The sequence below is a fragment of the Rutilus rutilus genome (genome assembly GCF_951802725.1).
Source record: "Rutilus rutilus genome assembly, chromosome: 1".
NCBI classification, from domain to species: domain Eukaryota; kingdom Metazoa; phylum Chordata; class Actinopteri; order Cypriniformes; family Leuciscidae; genus Rutilus; species Rutilus rutilus.
Genome location: NC_140209.1, coordinates 39,779,927 through 39,801,051, shown reverse-complemented (window position 1 = coordinate 39,801,051; position 21,125 = coordinate 39,779,927). Strand labels below are relative to the sequence as shown.

The 21,125-nt window shown below is 38.6% G+C and overlaps 1 protein-coding gene across 4 annotated transcripts; it reads left to right on the top strand.

Annotated features, from left to right (window-relative positions):
* The first annotated feature begins 5,541 nt into the window (after positions 1-5,541).
* Positions 5,542-19,735, top strand: rbbp6 (retinoblastoma binding protein 6). 4 transcript variants are annotated; one of them, XM_084387658.1, is made up of 17 exons: positions 5,542-6,591; positions 7,052-7,151; positions 8,150-8,183; positions 11,253-11,294; positions 12,500-12,588; positions 12,667-12,763; positions 12,925-13,064; positions 13,206-13,378; positions 13,456-13,559; positions 13,655-14,016; positions 14,120-14,195; positions 14,503-14,563; positions 14,660-14,714; positions 14,801-15,169; positions 15,459-15,581; positions 15,676-17,550; positions 17,636-19,735. In XM_084387658.1, the coding sequence occupies exons 1-17, from the start codon at positions 6,426-6,428 to the stop codon at positions 19,116-19,118; spliced, it is 5,349 nt and encodes a 1,782-aa protein (XP_084243784.1). In that variant the 5' UTR covers positions 5,542-6,425; the 3' UTR covers positions 19,119-19,735. The 4 variants fall into 4 exon arrangements, with proteins under 4 accessions (XP_084243784.1, XP_084243783.1, XP_084243785.1 ...); XM_084387657.1 differs by having other exon boundaries at positions 5,596-6,591; positions 12,922-13,064; XM_084387659.1 differs by having other exon boundaries at positions 5,598-6,591; positions 12,922-13,064; positions 15,483-15,581.
* Positions 19,736-21,125: the final 1,390 nt, after the last annotated feature.

Genomic DNA, 21,125 nt, shown 5'->3' with positions numbered 1-21,125 from the left:
GCCTGAGTCATGGTAAGTTAGACACAGTAATTTGTTATTCTAGTTACAATTTATCTGTCTATGAGCCAGTCGTGTTGTCCAAGGCTGTTAGCAAAATCTCAAGAGCAAGATGACAAGATCTGGACTCCAAATATGCCAATGAACATGGGCCAAAAAAAAAAAAATTTACTTTCATAACAGCAGATTTTCTCCTACAAGCAACTGATTACCCTCTCTCAAGTGTGTTTACCAGGAACTAACTCGCCTTTAGAGGGGGAAAAGGTACTGTATGTAGACAAAAGGTCACAGTAAGATTAGGGCATGGCAAAGTATTGCCCTGTCACTTTTGATTTTTGTTGAAAATGCTGTCCCTTTTTGTTTTCCCAGCATATATTCTGACCCTGAGCAGGGCGCATTGGGGCCAGACCCCTCCATCACTCCCGTCCACGGGCCTCCGAAGCCCCTGAGGTATGTGACACTGACACACATGATTCACCGTATGGGTTAATGTCAACTGCCAACACACATAGCACACTGCCATGAATCAGATATTTCATCCCACTCAGCTATGAAATGAAAAGCTTGAAGGCATCTCCACTCTCTCTGGGCTGCGCATGAATATATATGAGACCCCTCATGGCTCCTCTTGTCAAGTTTGTCACAGATATATTTATCAAGGTGTGATAAAGTGGAGGAATGCACATCATGTCTGGGAGTTATCCCGCACCTTTCAGACTATATGAGTCTGTGTGATAAAATGCTCAAGGGTTCTGGAATCCTAATGATTCAGCTATTTATTTCTGTCTATGTTAAATGATCACACCAATGTCTATGTTTCTATTAAATACATTGTATTTATTCTCTCTTTAGGAGAGTATCAACAACAGACTTTGGGGATGCATGATATACACCATATTGTTTATATATTAGAGAAAATGTTTAGATTTTTATTGAAGATGGGTCTGTATCAGATGTTTATTTGTTCAGGCTCATTTCCCCTATGCATTGAGATTACATTTGCAGCCATCTAACATTCTCTTAAAGGCAATTTTAAAACACTAATAATTTAATAACACTGCAATGTAATCTTTAGCAAATCTCAAACTGAATGTACTTTTCTTTCAGAATGAGCATTGTAATGTTGTGATGCCTAACTTCACTTGTTGCATTTGAGACTTCACTTTTTTTTTGACAAAATAGTGTAAATAGTATTTTTAGCACATTTATTTACATGAAAATAATTACCAGCTTTTTGGTATTAGCTGGAATTTTAATGTCAGTGCATCTCAACAACAATTCTGTACTTTCTGTATAATGCTAAGCTATGATTCTACTCCCAAGGTTTCATGCTGGGAATCATCTTTCGAAATCTCCACTTAAGATAAAACCCCACTGGCAAAAACAGGAGAGAGAAAATTGTTCTCCCTCAGGAGGTGAGAAGGAGCTTCTGGGATTCTATGGCAGGCCGAGGGGGATTTTACCCAGGTGTTCACCAAGGGGCAAAGCTGGCTCCCAGCTGCCAGCTGTCACTACCAAGTGGGGAACCAAGAGAGAGCCAGTGACCCAAAAACCTCCTCCTTGAGCACAAACCCCCTCCTCTCCTCATCTCTCCTCTGCTTTTCTGTGTGTCTGTATTTGAACATATAAATTACACTGCAAGATGTGCAACAGGGACACTGCACTTGTCTTGCGTCGTGTCGGAGATGTCCACGTCGTGTACATCGATTTCCATGTATTTGTGTTTGCATTTGCATTGGTATTCTCATTGACATGGGAGTAAAGCAGAGCTTTGTGAGGCAGTTGAGTGGGAGGCAGCCTCTGTACACAATGGCTGATGATTTTGCTCTGTTCCCTCCTCCGCTGAAGTGCCAGAGCATCCTTCCTCCCCAAAGTGCACCTCTCCAAACATGCAATGATAGCACTGATTTTAATTACCTCTCATGACTGTCGAGGTTGTGGCTGCCTGACGCACAGCGGGGAGGATCTTTTGGAATTATCTCTGGAAACACCTGCACTGCTTTTACTCTCTCTCCCTCCAAGACAGATGTGTTCGGTCATCTCCTCTAAGCAATACTTAATGTCTGAAGTCTGAATAGGAAAAAATGAAACGGTAATACAAAAAGAGTTCTGCTAAAACTAACATTGCAAAGGTATTTATATACATATAACGATAATTACAGTAATCTGCCAGTGTGTTATATAAGACATAACAAGTCTCTCCCTTTTTGCTTTCCCTTTTTGTATAAACACCTGCTCAAACAAATTAGATGACATGATGAGGTCCTTCTTGGGCCGTTGTACCACATGGATACTCTTCGCAAGAACCTCTGGGGGATGTGTTTGGGTTCCTTCACCTCATCAAACCCTGCTGCTGTCTTCATAGGAAGAGATGCACAAATGCACAGTCAACTTGAAGGAGATCTTGCAAAGGTGTGATGATGTGGATTAGCGGAAGTGTTACATAACAACTTGTTTGTGAGTGAAGCATAGAAATGACACAGAGGCAAATTCATTTGTTTTATTGAACCATCGTGTTCCATGTGGGCTACATTATCGATCAAAAGTTTGGGGTCGTAGATAGAAAGAAGTCTCACCAGAGCTGCATTTATTTGGTTAAAAATACAGTAAAACAGTATTATTGTGAAAAAATACAATTTGAAAGATCTGTTCTCTATTTTAATATATTTTAAAATGTAATGTATTCCTGTGATGGCAAAGCTGAAATTTCAGCATCATTACTGCAGTCTTCAGTGTCATCCTTCAGAAATCAGTATAATGTGATGATATAGTGCACAAGAAACATTTCTTATTATTATCAATGTTAAAAACAATATTTTTGAATATTGAAAGAATGAATAGAAAGTTCAAAAGAATTGCATTTATTGGAAATAGAAATTGCTGCCTATTGGAGAAACAACTGGTATATGACATTAAAACAAAGACTCACTCACAGACTTACCCCATTTAAAGATATGTGGGGGAAAGTAAATGAAATGTCAAAGAAATAAATTAAATAAAAAATGCTGTGTCATTCTGTGAAGTGGAATGATTTAAATGTCCCCTCCCAGGGCTTACAAAGCCAAAACCGAACAATCAAATTCATGTAGCCCATGTGTTAAAGCTGCACAGCATATCCACGCACTGTGTCCCCTGAAGGCCAGTGTTTGAGCAAAATGAACTGGATTTACAGATTGGCTGTGCAAAGCAGTCTGTGGTAAAACCGGGGTATAGAAAGACAGCTAGGGGGCTGCTGGGGAAGAGATAGTAAATGGCAGACAAGTAGGTGACCATCAGTCACTTCTTCCTTCTGAGAAAATTAGAGTTTGATGTGACAGCTGAGAGCCAAATGTTCCTCACACTCAGGGGCAACAGAAGAGTGTGCATCTCACAAGTTCACATGGAGTGTAACCATGAGTAAGCAGCCTGACTGAACCCATGCAGGTAGTTGGTGGACTTTTTGTTGTTGTTGTAGTTATAATGCAGTTGGTTCAGGTTCAGGTAGATTATATATTCATGAGTTAAACCGCAAGTCAAGACAGCTTCAAGCAGATAATATCGACCTTGAGGGGGATAGAGGAAAAATATGACTGGCTATTCAGCCTCCATCAAAAGAAACCAATGTGATACTCTAATCAAAGAAATTGGCTAAATGTTGATGATTCAAATGTGGACATATATGGCTGCAATATCCGAGCATCATTGTCGTCATGTGCTTGTATCCAATGACTGCATTAGGACATCCTTAATTGGCATAACTGGGAGCATCCAACTTACCAATAACGGTGCTGCACCTTTAAATGTGTTTTGCACACACACATGAACACTATTGCATAAGTAAGGTCAATGTTTGCCAGCCCTTGAAGTTAAAATATGACACTTGAGCACTGAAATTGTGGATGTGTGGAAATGAGTTAATAAATCTTTATGAAATGTAAATTATTTGTCTTTTTTTATTTATTAGATTTTGGATCAGATCAAATATTAAGCAATGTTCCTTGATGGGAAACATGTTTTATTAAATCCATATATTTTTGTTTGTTTCAAATTAATAATTTGTATTAACTTTTATTTTTAAAAATGACACATAATTGTTTAATTAAATCTATATATATTTGATTGGAGAAAACAAATAATTTCTAATACATATTTCTTAAATGAGAAGTTTTGTTTTGATTAAATCTAGGCTAATATTTTTGTTTAGATCAAAAATAGAATTTAAATTAATTGACTTTCTTCAACATGAAAAATGTAGTTTGTACCAAGTTTTATAAAATAGTTTTCATAGACATAGAAAATATTGGTTAGGGTAAGTTATTTATTTTTCATTGGTTCAAGTTTCAGTGTAGCCTAGCTTTAATTCGGACTGATGTTGCAAGTGTTCTTTGGTGTATCAGTCGCACACATTTGTAATTTATCAGATCACGGCACACAAGAGGGAATAATTCCCGTTCTGTATTTTAATTGTGCCTAAAGAACACAATAAGACTATAAGCCTGAGCAAATATCCATATACTGCAGATACATGCAGAAGAATAAATAGTGCACAGATGCTTTCTGAAAATAAACATTTTGCTGGCATTGGTTGATTTAGCTAGCTTTCTTGTCACGACAGATTAAATCCCACACATGAACAGGGATTGTTGAGCAAAAATTACTGTCATATTTTCTGAACAATATTGGAGTTATGCAGACTCTTTGTTTCTCTAAGTGCAACAGTTTGCAACAGATAAGCATTTTGATTAAGTAAAAACTGAAGATGACATCTCTTGAAATCTTTAAAAGGCCATGAAAATTGAATTGCATTGCTGTTTAACATTGTAGCCTGCGATTAACAAAGAACTAAAATAAAATATAAGTGTTATACTTGAAATCGTTTTTGGTTTCAGATTGAACATATTAAAAATAGACAAGAGTGCATGTTTGTTTAATGCTACAAGCAGCACAATATCTCTAGAATGACGTGGGCTACTACGAGAATTTGTGTAGCCCGCCATCTGGTGGTTATAAATCATATTTCCTCTCCTTATATATTAAAAACAAAGTGGGTTGAACACTGGAAAAGGTTCGGTTATTATCGCATTTATCTTTAGTAGCCTAATTAATAACGTAAAATATAGTACATTTAAATGTAGCTATTATCCCAAGCAAATAATTACCCAAAGAAATGTAAACGGATTTTTATGCGAAGTGTATCTTTTATAAAGTGCTGCTAACTAGACAGCTGTAGCCTACAGTTTGATATTTTACCAAAACATTTTGTCTGATAATTTTTGATTCATGCATTTTATATATTATTTGGCTTTGGTGACCAATGTAAAGACACAGAAAAGCAATGTAGCCTATTTATTTTTAACGTTGCATAAATCTACTAACAAACATGTTCTGGCATTTAATGAAACAATGCAATCTGAAAACGATCTTTACATTTACAAAAGTTCATATTTATGTGATTTGAGTAAGGTTTCCATTTATTATTTGTATTACTGTCTGTTGCCATTCTTACAATAGATGTTGACGTTCCGCAATTGGTAGGCTATGCGCATGCGTAGTCGTTGCCCCTCCTAGTAACGTCTTTATTCTTTGCCCCTGCGTTTTCTGCGGAAACCCCTCGAGTGCGTGCAGTCGTCGAGTTGTTTTCGAAATCGCATGTAGTCAGCACGGTCAATCTGTGATTTAAACATCTATGTGGTCACCAGTGTTTACGACGGGGCGACTGGATTACCGCGGCAGTATTTTGATAAAAGGAGGACCGTTTTTCTTGCTCGTCTTGTTTTAGCGTTTTGTAATGGGTTTGCTGTAACAGTTAGTCTTTTGTTGTTTTTTTTGTATGTGTGATGGACGCCATTTTAGGTTGATCACACTAGCTGCTAGCACATTGTTTCAGGCCTGGCTTCAAACTACGTCGGTGTGTGTTTTGGTGAAATTTGGACTACGCCGAACAAACATTTCGGAGGAACTTTGACGCGGACACTTGGGCGACATTTTTGGCAGGACTCTACACTTTCACCCATACGGACACCGTTTGAACTCTTTATTTCTTTGTCAGAGTTGGACCTTACGGACAGCTCACGGCTAACCGCCATATGGTCCTGGGACTTTGAGAAACCGCAGGAGAATTTCTGGCTTCGGCCGGGGAATTCCGTGGACTGAAAGTCACTTGCGTCATTAAGATTGCGTGTTGCACTTGATCACAATCTCTTTGAACACTTGATATTTTCAAATCGCAGTTATTCACTTGAGGCAAAATCCACACGACCTCTTTAGTGGTGACTCTTTATTAAAGAGAGTGTTGAGATGAGCAAATATGGCTATTATTATGCTTGAATTGTTAAGCTGATAAACTGACATTGAGTAAGGTTGATCGCTGGGAGAGCCCACGCGATCGTGCGAATTGTAGTTGAGTTTGGTTGTGTGTGGTGGTATCTGACCACAAGGATTGTTTAAACATGTCTTGTGTCCATTACAAGTTTTCTTCTAAACTTAACTACGATACGGTCACCTTTGATGGCCTTCACATCACGCTCAGTGATTTGAAACGCCAGATCATGGGGCGAGAAAAGCTGAAGGCCGCGGATTGCGACCTACAAATCACCAACGCTCAGACTAAAGAAGGTAAGCTGGGCAAATGAGTTGCTTACACACAATTTTTGAGGTTGCTTAAAACTAAAACGAATATTTACGTGGCCTGAAAGACTACCTGTGTAATAAATTTCAGTTTGTCTTTATTACTGTAGTAAGCTCAAAGCTAATGTAACGTTAGCAGCTATGCTAGCTAACGCTAAGCGTTCGGTAACAAGGCCAAATCCTGAGGGCCAACAGCGTTGTCTTAATTATTTAAGTCGAATTATTACGTTTGTGAAATAAACTGTCATGAATAGTACGGTAGTATATTTATGAATATTAATTCAATTTAAACTTTGATTTTGCCCGCATAAGTTACTTGTGTAGTGAAGACTCCATTTTGTATTTACGAGTTTACGCGTCGTTTCCTCTCCGTGATATCGGTTAGAAAAAATAATGGAAAATGTGGCATTTTGATTAATGGCTTTGTTGTTCTTGCCTTTGCTTACAGAATACACTGATGATGGAGCCCTCATCCCCAAAAACTCGTCTGTCATCATCAGACGAATCCCTATTGGAGGGCTTAAGTCGACAAGCAAAACATATGTCATGTAAGTACACTAACTCTTTAATTTGCTTTTTCCATCTGCTCTGCAGTGTTTTATATTGTCTTTTGTATGTTCTCAAAGCAGAGCCTTTAGGTTCAACAGTTCACCCCATAACTAAAATTGCCCTAATATTAATCCAAACTTTCGTTCTCTAAAGTTTTTTGAACTTAATGTGCTGTGATTTAATAAAAGTAGTGGATAAACAATGGCATTTGGAGTCAAACCTGCCCCAAACTGTATTTTCATTGTATTATGAGCAATTGTGAATATTGCTACTGCTATTACCAAACTACTTTTGTGTTCCCTGGAAGAAAGTCATACGGGTTAAAAGGCAATATTCAAACGACAATTTATTTGAAGTATTCTTTAAATGCTTTAATATAAATTGGTGATCTTTATTTTTTTGTAGGCAGGTTGAAAAAAAAAATCCAAAAGGGGTGAATTCCGGGTGATTGGGATACTTTAAAGGGATTGTTCACCCTCTGTCAGAATTCTGTCATTTACTCACACCCTTATGTTGCTCCAAACCTGTATGAGTTTTCTTCTTCTTTTGAACAAAAAAAAAAAAGATGTTTCGAAGAATGTTGGAAACTAGACAGTTGACGGGAGCCATTGACTTCCATAGTAGGAAAAGAATACTATGGAAGTCAATGGCTGCCGTCAACTGTTTGATTACAGACATTCTTAATAATACCTTTAGTGATAGACCAACATGAGGGTGAGTAAATGATGACAGAAGTCTTATTTTTGGGTGAACACATTAAAGTGTCCCAATCACCCTGAATCCCTTTAAGATGACGTGGTTGGAAAAAGTGTCCTAATCAGCCTGAATTCAACCCTATCCTTTTTTTAGCCTTAGCAGAGCGTAATTGGCACCTTCAGAAATGCTCCTCATTTCAGTTAAGCAGTTTGAATGTGGCCTTGCAGTTAATGTTGAAGAATCATCAGCGTTGAGTCATTTTAATTGGAAGGTAACCTCTTTTTTTTGTTTTGTTTTGCAGCGATCGATCTGAACCAAGTGGATCTTCAAAAGCAGTATGTAAAAACACCTCATTTCCTTGTCTCATTACACACATTTTCAAACTCCTCAGCAGTTGCTTTGTCTTGAAATAATTTAAGAAAATTCTAATGCTCCTCAATGTTGTCTTTGAAACCTGTTTGAAGATAACACAGTGTGTTGAGCTTAATGTTTATATTGTGTGACTCGCTAAAAGCTGTTGCATTGATTTTCATGTTTTTATACAATTTCCAGTGTGTACAGAAGTCTGTGCGCATGCTAATACACTGTTTCACATTGAATAAGTCATCTACAAATATGAATTCTGTTGTACAGTGTAGTGTAAGATCATATTGATCTACATAATACTTGAACATGGCCAATGTTCAATTTGTTTGTCCTTAAAGTGACACATCTGTAAAAAGCTGTGTTTTATTTTGTTTTGTTTGTTTGTTTTTAAATAAAAAAAATACATTGTGTTATTTATTAACTTCACCTTGTATCATACAGCTTCAGTGTCTGACTACTTATGTTTACTCAATTGCTATTATAAGGCACAATAGTTTGATTTAGTTGTGTGGATGTATGAGTGTGCGAGAGACTGAGTTTTTTTTTTTTTTTTTTTTTTATCAAAGTGTGTTACCTAAAACATAATGAGCCTTGCCTTGGACTAACTGACAAGGTGAAACATGTATTTTTTACAGGCGATTTGTTCTTGACTTGGCTCAGTGTTTTGGAAACTGGCTCTTGGCGTTCAAAGGATAATCAAACGAGACTTGGCTCTTATGTAGTTTTAATTATTAAATTTTCGTTCATGGAAAACAAATTAGCCTACCTTTAGTTGTACAACTTAATTTAAATTCCCTGTTCTAGTTAAAACTGTACACTAAATTATCTGTGAATTCTCAATCTATTTTACGTTTATATAACTTTTTCAAATTTGTTTATTTTAAGAGAGCCAATCGTTGCAGAAATTGTACATCTTAGGCCTATATAGACACTTTAAAATGTCTTTTTACTTTTTACTTAACCACTAATGTAGTCAAAACACTTTGACTACTGCAAATAAACAGTTGCTCAACTATAATGTGATGACAATAGTTCTTACCCTTTGTAAAGTTACTTTGGTTCTTGTAGCTTATTGCTTTATTTTACAAAATATGTTGGGAAACGGAAGAAAACACATTTGGGTGAAATTCCAGACCAGCGGCTTATTCAGCGATTGGGAGGAGGAGGGGGGGATTGGATTGGTAAAAAGTCGGTATCAGTGAGAGGGTGATTTTTGGGCACAACTTTTGTGATTACAGATCGTTTCAGCTAGATTTTGTGTCATTCTGACATGGCGAACTGTGCTAAAGTGTGGTTATTCGAACAATTTATCTTTTTTTGAACATTGTATTTTAATTCTCCACAGAAATCTGCTTATTCATATTTGAATCATGTGACTTGTACTTTTTTTCCATATTTGATGTCTTCTTTCTAATGTATGCAAATCAGCTACTGGGCCAGTTGCATAAACTTGGCCACTATGTGGTTAAGACTGTGTCTTGAACTGGTTTGACCTACTTTTTCAAATCCAATAAGACCAATCTACCTTTTTATGTAACTGACTTGAAAAAAAAATTAGGACCAGTCTTGAAGGAAAAAATGAGATGACTAACTTTTAAGACTAGTCTAAATGGTTTATGCAACTGGCCAGTGTGACAGATGAACTATGCAAAAAAAACTAAAAAAAAAACATCTTTGTGATAGCACTTGTAGTTTGCTTCTCTCCCATGTACTTATGTGATGTTGAGACCCAAACTAGCTATACAAGAATTGACCCGCTGCAAGGCACATTATGTAGGACACTTATTTACAAAAGTACCTAATTCCAGTGAACAGTTTTAAATACACATTTCATATCCTATATGGCCTGTTGTATTAGTTATATTTTCTATATGAATAAATTGCATTTTTTATATGACTTACTGTACAATAAAACTTCAGTGTTTAACTCCCTCACATCTTTCTTAAGGCCCTGTGTGTTCACTTTCCATAGGGTTTTTTGATGAGTTACATCTTTCTTATATTACAAGTAATTGCCGTGGTCTGCGAAACATGGCTATGAAGCTATATGCTTTTTTTCACGTGTTCAGTGACTCAAAGCTAAAAAATATCCATTAATTGGTTATGACTAGTGTTGTCAAACGTACCAGTCGGTACAAACAAAAATGTTGACGATACCAGCATTTCTCTAGTACCGGGTATATTCGGTACCCGCTGATACATGCTGCTTTCATACTCACTCGTTTGAGTGCTCTGAGCATCAAAGGTTTCTATTTGCAACGTGTTTTTACAAGCGTTTTGTAGCCAATCATATCTGTTGAGCACGTGAACACGATGGCCTATTAGAGGTGCTAGTCAGAATTTGCCTAACACCTCTGAAAGCTCACAAAGTTTGGATTTGTTCAACGTGAGCCGCATACTCACAAATCCTATCATTATAACCAACAGTGTAAACACGATGTAAATAAGAGATTCATTGTACAATTAAGACAGGCTTTGTTTGTTATAACGCAAGTTTTCGCCAAGAGTGCAGAATTCAGTGAGCTTGCGCTTCAGAGATTGACAGTCTTAGTGATTTATTAAGGGCTCTTCACAATCTAAATACAAATTAATTTTTTCATGCTGCCAAGGACACTGCTAAGTTTCTGGGTTGACAGCTGTTTTTACATGCACGATTGAATGTGAAACTGCAATGATTTACAGTGATAATCAACGGGCGAGACTTAACGGAACAAAACATTTTGAAGTACTTGATTCAACAGTTTTTGCTCTGGTACCGAGAACCGCAAAACTTTGGTACCGTGACAACCCTAGTGATGAACTTATTCAAGATAAAATATGTAATGTTCTATTAACTATGGTTTATAGTTTTAAATGCTTCTAAAATAAATTTCATGTCTTTCCATTAGGATTTGGTTGTAATATTACTAATTGTGTTTATACAGTGTTAACTTTGAAGACTTCTATTTGTCCAAATTCTCTCTATTGGGCATGATAGATTTGTGCCTTGACATAGTGGTCAACCCCTCTTTGTTTTAATGTTTTCTTTCCGATGACAGATTGATGATTCTTCATCCATTTCACTGGCCCTGCTTTCAAAGGTATTTTAAACTCTGTAACTACTTGATACACTGTTCTACTGTATCTAACTTACGTGTTTTGGATTTGGCAAGCCATAATGTAGGCACAAGTGTGCAATATAATTTTGTGGTTTGTCACATCTAGCTTATGTATGCTTAGAATGTTAAGTGAAATTGGTTGTTTAATACTCTGTGAAATTGTATGTTTTGCATTAGAAACTTGCTTATCAGGAATTATATTGAGAATTTTGTATTTTGCTGCATATCAGTAATTACATTCATTTTAATTGTAAGATTAATAGAGTTATTAATGATATATGCTCATTGTTTGATAATTGTATAATTGTGTTGATACTTGTGTGAAAGCCTGGTCCTGTAAAGAGTGAGCCAACTGCCTTTTATCAGTGTGGAGTGGAATACTGTATAAGCCTCTTGCCCACATTATGCTAATTGCAGGTGTTGATTTTTTTTTTTTTTTTTTTTTCTTCTTAATTGAAAAATGAAGCACTCTGGAATCCTGTTGTGATCTTTTTGTTTTCTTTTTCCCATTGAAGATCAAATCTCTGGATTTTTTTAAATTCCCTCACTTGAGGATTTTTTTTATTATAATTATTTTAAGAGCAATATGAGCAGTCTTCACAAAACTATATTTTTCTATATACTGGACTTTAAAAACACCAGCAGCATTTGCTCTATTATGGATAATGGTTAATTGTATTTATTCTTATGTCAAAATACTTCACAATATAGTGTAATTTTTGTACAACAGCAAGTTTGAGTTTCAGGTTGATCATGCCATTGTAATTTGGTACTGTGTACATGTCTTCTGCTATGACTGCATTTCATGTGCTAGTGTGAAATCTTGTGTTCATATGACACATCCCCAAGAGACATTCCAATAAAACTAAATAAATGGAGGAAAAAAACTCTTAGACAATGGGCAATGCATGTGTGTAGTTGGTATTAAGTCTTGCATGAGTTGTCGATTGTCTTTTGATTATGAATTTTATATTTAAGCTCTTTTGCTATGGTTAATATGAAATGGCTGTTGTCATTTCAAGGCCTGAGGTGGTACTCATAATTTACGTTTTAGTATTTTTAAAGATCACGCACTGATAGAGGCAAGAAGCTGCTTCTTACAGGACAAGGTTTCAGTAAAACTCTGGGCTCGATTGAACATTCCAACATTGATTTTATATGTGAAAAAATTATTACCTGTTAAACAGACAGCCAATCTTGCTGAAACAAATGCTTCAGAGGAAGACAAAATAAAAGCAATGATGTCTCAGTCCAACCATGAGTATGACCCTATCCAGTAAGTATGCAATTCAAGACATTGACATTTTATTTAAATTACTCAGTGTCAATTCTAACATGAATCTCTATTCATTAGTTATGCAAAGAAGCTTGTTGGTCCACCTCCACCAAACTACACATGCTTTCGTTGTGGAAAAACTGGACATTATATCCGAAACTGCCCAACGAATGGGGTAATTGGGTTTTCATTACCACAGCTGTTTTAACATTACAACTGATTTGAACTTGGTGACGCTTACTATAGCTTTTTGTGTGCGTAAGCATTTTATTACCATAGTATGCTTATTTGGTCAGAGAAGAAATTTAATCTTGCATATCAACCATGCGTTAGCAGGATCGAAGTTTTGAAGCTCCTCAACGGATAAAGAAAAGCACAGGAATTCCTCGGAGTTTCATGGTGGAGGTTGATGATCCAAACAGAAAGGGAGTCATGTTGACCAACAGTGGAATATATGCCATTCCTACTATTGATGCGTGAGTATACTTGGCCTTCCTGTAAGTGATTGTGTTAAAGAAAAATTTTCATATTTTTCACTTCTGACACAATTATGCAAAACCATCAGAGTAGTGGCCTCAACGTGCCAATTTCATTAATCATATTACGCTTACTTTTAGTGAGGCCTATGCCATTGGGAAAAAAGAGAAGCCACCATTCTTGCCCCAAAATCAATCTTCATCTTCAGAGGAAGAAGATCCTGTACCTGATGAGCTGCTGTGTTTGATCTGCAAGGATTTAATGACAGATGCTGTGGTTATCCCCTGCTGTGGAAATAGCTACTGTGATGAGTGTAAGTGTCTCTACAAACAAATGTCAGAAAGGTGAAGTGTTTTTGACTTTTGAAAGCTTACAGTCTTTTGACCGCAGGTATTCGGACATGTTTGCTGGAGTCTGACGAACATGTTTGCCCAACCTGCAAACAATCAGATGTATCTCCTGATGCTTTGATCGCGAACAAATTCTTGCGCCAAGTAAGAAATCCCTATCTTAATCATTGGTAAACTCCTGTGTTTTGCTTCTAACTTAATAGTAGAACATTAACACAACCTTTTCTTTCCAACCCCAGGCAGTGAATAATTTTAGGAATGAAACCGGTTATACCAAGAGGATTCGAAAAGCTGCAGCTGCTACTACACAAGGAGCCCAAACACAGGCTACTGCTCAGCGGCCACCTCTGAGACTGGCAACCTCACGCCAGCAGGACCCTCTTATGGCCAATGTTCCGAGCTCAACAGCTGATAGCAGCCCTCCCCAAAGCACACCTGCTGCCCCTTTATCTCCTGTTAGCACTCATCAGCCCTCCAGTACCCCGCCTTCTTCTAGCAGCTCTACTGTACACAGCAGCACTGCACCTGCAGCATCAAACTATAGCCCTGTGGTGAACTCTCCTCAACACTCTGTTAAGCAGGATGACCCTCCTTCATCTAAGTAAATAATTTTCTTGCACTTCAGAGCATCCACTAGTTGTGTAAAACATGAGGTACCGGACTCGTATGTCTATGCACTTGTTAAAGTTTTTTTTTTTTTTCAGGGAACCAGAGGTCTCAGCATCTACTGTTGTGCCGCCTTCAGAACCCTCTGTCCCAACAACTTCATCTTTTTCAAAGGTATTATCTTTTTACAGTGTTTTAAGTTAGCTAATAATAGAGAATTACATAGACATACATGAGCTAGAGTAATTCTGTTAATGCTAAAATATTGAGTAAATGACATTTTAGATGCAATATGCAGCATTTTTTTCTTTGTCAGATAAAAATTGTTCACTTACAATGTTGCAAACAATAGAATGTAATTTGAATTCTGTTTTGCAAAAACAGACAAGCCAAGTAGGGAGATTTGGGGAGATTTACTGTGCAGCCTTTAACCTGTTACCATGAGTACAATTTAGTGATTCCCCCCGTTTGTTTTGCATAGGGATTCCATGTCCCAGTGATTGGGAAGCCGAATATGCCTCAGCACCACATGCACAGACCAGGTAAGAAAATATCGGCACTATCTAGGTGTTTTTTTGTTTGTTTGTTTTTTGTTGACTTGGTGGTTTTTAATTATTTACAATTGTTCCCCTTTTTAGGACAGCCAAGGACTAGTGGACCAAGGCCAACTGGAAGCCGTCCTGCGTGGGATCCGTAAGTATCAAAGAGTAAAATCTTTAAATATATCAGCTTGATCCAAAAAAGATGAATACTTGACTCCAGTATATTTATCCTATCAGGTCCACAAATCGAGGGAGAGCTCCTAGTGAGCGACCACCAAGAACACAGCCTCCACCAGTGCAAAATCTTCCGCCTGTTATCCCTCCAGTGTATGGCCCTCCTGCTCTATTTCCTCCTCCACCACACCCTATGCCTCAGCCTCCTGGTGTTGTTCCTCAGCAGTATCCCATACAGTATCCTCCAGGACAGCAGCCTCCCCCTCCCTTCAACATTCCACCACCTGTATTTCCACCTGTCCCACCTGTGACAGCTCCGTGGGTGCCTCCTGGTGCCCAGCCACCTATAGCCAACCCTATCTCTTCTATGCCAGCAGCACCTTTTCTATCCAAGGAGGAGTTTTACCGCCAGCAGCGTAGACTTAAAGAAGAGTATGTAGAGTTCTAACACTATAATTTTATATATATAAATATATAAATAATTTATTTTTTGAAATGGTTACTTGGCTCATTCCTCATATAGATGAAAATGGTTATATGGTTGATTTGATTGAAGCATCATGATTTATTTTTGTCTTTTGAGTTACCTTTTAATTAAATATGGATTGTGTGGAGTATTGTGTGGATTCTTCCCCTCTCACTCCAAATAATCATGTGTGTTGTAATGAATAACCAAATTTTAACTGCAAAGTTTTATTTCCTTCCTGTCTTTGATAAATAGTTCCCAATGTCGATTCGTTACCAGGGAGAAGTCGTCCAAACTTGAAGAGTTTACCAATGACTTTGCCAAAGAGCTTTTGGAGTATAGAAAGATCCAGAAGGAGAGAAGGCGATCCTACTCTAGGTTAGGATAAATACAAGTCCACCAGCAAACTGTCATTTTGGATGGGAAATGTTTGGCATCAACTAAATTGTCCTAATTTGCCTTCCTTTTTCAGATCAAAATCTCCATACAGGGGTTCCTCCTACAGTGGCTCATCATATTCCTATTCAAAATCTCGCTCTCGGTCCAGATCACCACGCTCCTACTCTCGATCACCATCCCGGTCTCGGTCAAGATCACGCTCACGCTCTCGTTCCCGATCACGCTCCTTCTCTCGCTCACCATACTCCCGCAGGGGCCGAGGTCGAAGCCGTAGCTATCGATCCAGGTCACGCACTCCTACATACCATCGCTCCCACAGTAGATCTCCATCGTATAGGGGTCGGGAGATGAGTGGGATGGGGAGTGGAATCTATCGTTCTCGCTCCAGATCTCCAATGTATAGAAATCACAGTCCCAGCAAGAAACTCCCTCCCCCTTCTCAAAATGAGGGTGAGCGCAAATACACAGGGAGGTACAGAGAGCTCCCTCCTTATGATGCAAAGGCTTATTATGGTCGAAACGTAGACCAGAGTGACCCCTATGAGAGAGAGCGATACAGAGAGTGGGAAAGAGAATACAGGGAGTGGTACGACAAATACCTTAAGAGTTATAACAACCCACCAAGTGGTCAAATGAGGGGCCGTGTTCCAGGCAGCAGAGATCCCTTTACTCCTGAGCGTTTTGCTCCTCCCCGACCAAGAGAAAACTCCCCCTACGGCAGGGGACGTCGGGAGGATTACCCGCCACCACCTCAGAGCCACAGTGTTCCTCCAAGAGGCAGAGTTGCCATGACATACCAAGAAAAATGTGCTGAGAAGTATGGCCACCTTCATGTCAACACCACTGGACCAGGGAGAGGGCTTAACAAAGAGTCTTCGAAATCTATCAAGGACAGAGAACCAAGTGGCAGCACCGCTACAGACCCCAAGTCTCTGAAACATAAGAAACATCGCAAAAAGAAGAGAGACGATGGTGATCTCTTCAGCCACTCCGACTCTATGGATGATTCCAGGAAAGATGATCGTAAAGGGGACTCCATGCTGATTAATTCAAGCCGGGATGATGCCACACCAGTCAGGGATGAGCCTATGGATAGTGCTGCAGTGCCCTACAAGAGTACCCCTGAAAAGGAGAAGAAAGAGAGGACTAAAAGCAAATCTGACAAAGGTAAACGAAGGTCTGAAAGCAGTGGGCAGAAGGAATCATCAGGAAAGATGTCAAAGCCTGTTAGAGAGAAGGAATCAGATGCACCACGAGAGAAGGGGGCTCCCCCTGAACCAGCCATTAAGAGAGTCAAAGACGAACCATCCCACAAATCTGAAATAAGTAAACCTCAGTCTTCAGAGTCCAAACTCATGCTCCCACGCAAGTTGATGCAGTCTAGGCCCATTAAACACCACCAGGAGCTGAAGCCCATCAAAGATGAGCTCAAAAGCAGGAAGGAATTGGTGAAAGACCTTCCAAAGCAAGACAAAGTATCTGACAAAGATGGGAAAGTCCCCAAAAAAGAGCCAGAGAAGCCTGTGAAAACTGAGGAGAAGATGCACACCAAGGCATCAAGAGAAGATGCCAAACAGGATAAAAAGAAACGGAAAGATGACAAGCCATCTGCGAAAGACCTGGATGTTCCTCCGGTAAAAATAGCAAAAATTGAAGTTGACATGGCCAAAAGCTCTCCAAAACCTAAACCCAGACTGGAGAGTGAAAGGCCAGTTGAGAAGGAGAAAGTAGCTATTCCGTCTCTGATGGATATTAAGCCTGAGCCTGTTAGAAAGATTAAAATCAACAGGGAAATTGGCAAGAGAATATCTAGCATTGATCGGCCAGTTTCAGCTGAGGACTCTGCTCATGCCACAGGAAAGGGCAGGCTGGACAAGTCTAGAGGAAAATTGAGAAGGAAGGTGCATGTTTCTGATGGGTCAGGATCCTTATTGGTTGATTACACCAGGTGAGAGAAATTAAATATTAATAATTAACTTTACAACTCTTATTTTCTGTACCATCCATTTATTCATATTTATTGTCTTTGGCAGCACCAGCTCCACAGGAGGAAGCCCCATCAAAAAGCATGAGGAGAAGCTTGACCTAAAGAAGACTGTGATAAAGACCCTGGAAGAATACACCAATGACAGCTCCACCCCTGCTGAGGACGAAATCGTCATGATACAGGTGCCCCGTTCCAAGTGGGAAAAGGAGGACTATGAATCTGAGGACGATGATTCTAAGGTTGCAACTAGAAAAGACGGCATCAACACATCCAGCTCTGCTCCTTCAGGGGAGAACACTGCTGCAAAATCAACTGACAAGGAGTCTCCCCATGCTGACAAAGCTCCTACTGCCTCCAAAGAGGCAGATGTCAAACCTGCCAAGGACCCCACATCGTGTGATAAGGAGAAAGATTCTGACAAAGACAAAGAGCGAGAAAGGGACCGAGGGAAAGAAAGAGACCGCTGCAGCACTGCAGATCGTGAGATAACTGATAAAAGGAAACCTAGTGTACCTAATCAGGAGAGAGAACATGTGCAGGAGAAAGGCAGTGACCATGGCAGTGAACGGAGCTCTTCTTCCCAGTCATCCAGAGACAGGCAAGGAGACAGGCAAGCTGACAGGCCTGAACCAACCTCTAGAAAGCCAGTAGGTAGAGAGACAACAACAGGCCTTGCCAGTAGGAAACCAGAGCATAGAGATGATGCAAGAGACCACTTAGGCACAAGATCAAAAGATGAGAGAAGTCCAATCAGGAGGAGAGTATCGCCCTCAAGGGTAAAGGACTTGCACACAGACTCTGGGAGAAAAACACTTGAAGCACCACCGGAGTCGAATAGGAGTCCAAGTCCAAGCAGGAATAAGAGAGCATCATCGCAGAATGCCCCAGAGCCAAAACGAACTGGCCCAGAGGATCACAAAGGACACTGGCCATGCGGTAAGGAGAGCCAGGGTTCTAGGCATTCTGATGTGCGTCCTATAAAGGACCGGGAGCACAGGACTCCTCATAGAGCTTTGACTCCAGAGCCTAGGTCTGATGCAGAGAAAGGTGGCGTACATGGCGACCACGTCAAAATCCCATCGGCGCGCTCCACGAGACTGTCATCAGATTTAGCACGGGAAACCGACGAGGCTGCGTTTGTTCCTGACTACAGCGAAAGTGACAGCGAGACTTCGGACACTGAGAGCAAAATGGAGCAGAGAGGACGAGAGCGAGACAGCAGTGGCAGCCAGAGTCCAAGCCCCTCTGGAAGCCATGGACACAGCAGCAGCCCCAGCTCTCCGGGCAGTCAGGACAGCAAAAAAAAGAAAAAGGACAAAAAGGAGAAGAAGGAAAAGAAGAAACACAAGAAGCACAAAAAACACAAAAAGCATAAGAAACACACAAGTAATGAGTCTGAATCAGAGCTCAAAGGACAGAAACACAAACATAAGAAAAAAAAGTCCAAAAAGAGCAAGGACAAAGACAAAGATGACAAGGAAAAAGATGAAAGTGAAAGAGATGAACATAAGGCAAAAGTATCTGTTTAATTAATTTATAGGTTTAACCATTGATTTAATTTACAGGTCTTTAAGAATCTATTGTTCTGCAGAAAAGGACTGGATCAGCTTTCATTATATTTGCTAATTCTCACTGGTTAACAACATGCTTTTTTTTTTTTTTTTTGTCTGACCATGCTAACCTCTCCCACCAATGCAAGAGAATAGCTACTTGAATGATAAAGGTTATTTGGGTTCTGAATTTTCATGAATATATTTGTTCTCATTTAAAATTGTTGCAGATTCTCATTACATCATGGTTTTGAATTAAGGCCATTGTAGAGGAAGCACTTTAGAAATGTGAATGTGACTGCAGTTTTGCAAAATTTGCAGAGTTGCAAAAGCCCTTTTGTACCTCATCTCTTGTATGTTTAAGTTGGATAGGAACATATCATTATAACAGTATGATAATATTGTTACAGACGTAACAGGAGAGTGTCATCCAGGCATTGGGCCACACTGATTTACAAATTGTATGTTTTTGCACTGTGAATATTTCCTCTACTCTTTCATTTTATTTGACTTCACCTTCACAAGAGTAATTTAAATTATCTGCTGAAATGGAATTGTAAATGTTCTGAGGGTAATAAAATTTTTCAGCAAATATATATCGTCTCATCTTGTTTATTTTCTTGCTTTGGTAAAGATTTCCAAGGAACCACAGTAAACTTTTTCTAATTGTATTTTTAAATAGTTATTGGTAACACTTTATTTTACATTGTTACATATATTACATGTACTTAATGTAGCAGTGAACAGTAAATTATGCATGCGACCAACCCTAGACCAAATCTTATTCCTAATCCTAACCCTATAGAAAGTATATATTACTCTGTACTTAAAGGTATAATTACACTGCAACAAGGACACCTTAAAATGAAGTGTAATGGTTATTTATTGTATGTACACCAGTATCAACTATTACATCTTTGGGGATTTTTAACTACTCAATGAAATTACACCCATCTGATGTCCATATCCTATTACAATGTGATATTATTAACACAACAGGCATTTAAATTAGTGTTTATGGCAATACTTTTCAAACTGTTTTTAAGATTTTTATTTCCTAGCCCAACTTCCATTAAAAGTGCCTGACTGCTGGAACTTTTATTTGTTTTAAAGAAGAATCTGGCATGAGTTGGAAATGGTTTTGAGATAATCGTAATTGTGGTCGTATGACATACAACATTTTAAAAATTGTACACAGGGAAAACTCACTTTTTGCTGGAAACCTTAAAATAGCTCTAACAAATGATCAGTTCAGAATTACACTCAGTCACACATATTTTTCATGACTTCTGTGATGCCTTTCCTTTCTGTATTAGAAGGAATTTGTATATCTCTAATTTCCCAAATGTCTACAATTAATCTTTCTCGTATATTTTTCGTGATTAATGTACTTAAAAGGTACTTATACCTTCAATGAGATTTGATTTTGGGATTGTTATAAATTGATTTGTAATAACTTAGTTCTACATAATTAAAATGTTTATTGAAATGATTCATATTAAAATGTATATCTTGAATGTTGTGTCAAAGAATAGCCTCAGAAAGGGGCTGAATACACTAATGCTGGAGAGGGTCACGGTGTGGTTTAAACTACATGAAGTCAAACTGGGAGTTTTGTTTAAACAAAACTTGCATTTGGTGGATATATGCATTAAAAATGTAGTCTTTCTCTGATAAAACCAGACTAAAGTGTTGATACCTCATCCTCATCCTCAAACCTGCAAGCAGGTTTTTTGTCCAATCAGGGGCCCGTACCATGATGGTAGTTGAACAAACTCAGGGTTACGGGATTAGTTTTGAGTTGGCAAAACCAAACCAACCCAATCAGGCTTTGTTGGTACTATCAGCATGATCATCAACTTTCTCTGTCAATTCAGGCTTTGATCCTGAGTTTATGAGGTGTATGCAGTGGTTAAAGTGGGATTTGGCAGGTGTGGGAACCCTCAAATTTTGTGTAGGTGCAACAGGGGAAAAAAATCACCGTGG

Excerpts from the sequence above, each read along its gene's own strand:
- rbbp6 (XM_084387657.1), top strand. The coding sequence starts at position 6,426 with ATGTCTTGTGTCCATTACAAGTTTTCTTCTAAACTTAACTACGATACG. Across the intron at positions 8,184-11,252 it reads CAAGTGGATCTTCAAAAGCA|ATTGATGATTCTTCATCCAT; the intron begins GTATGTAAAAAC and ends TTCCGATGACAG. Across the intron at positions 13,379-13,455 it reads AAATAGCTACTGTGATGAGT|GTATTCGGACATGTTTGCTG; the intron begins GTAAGTGTCTCT and ends TTTTGACCGCAG.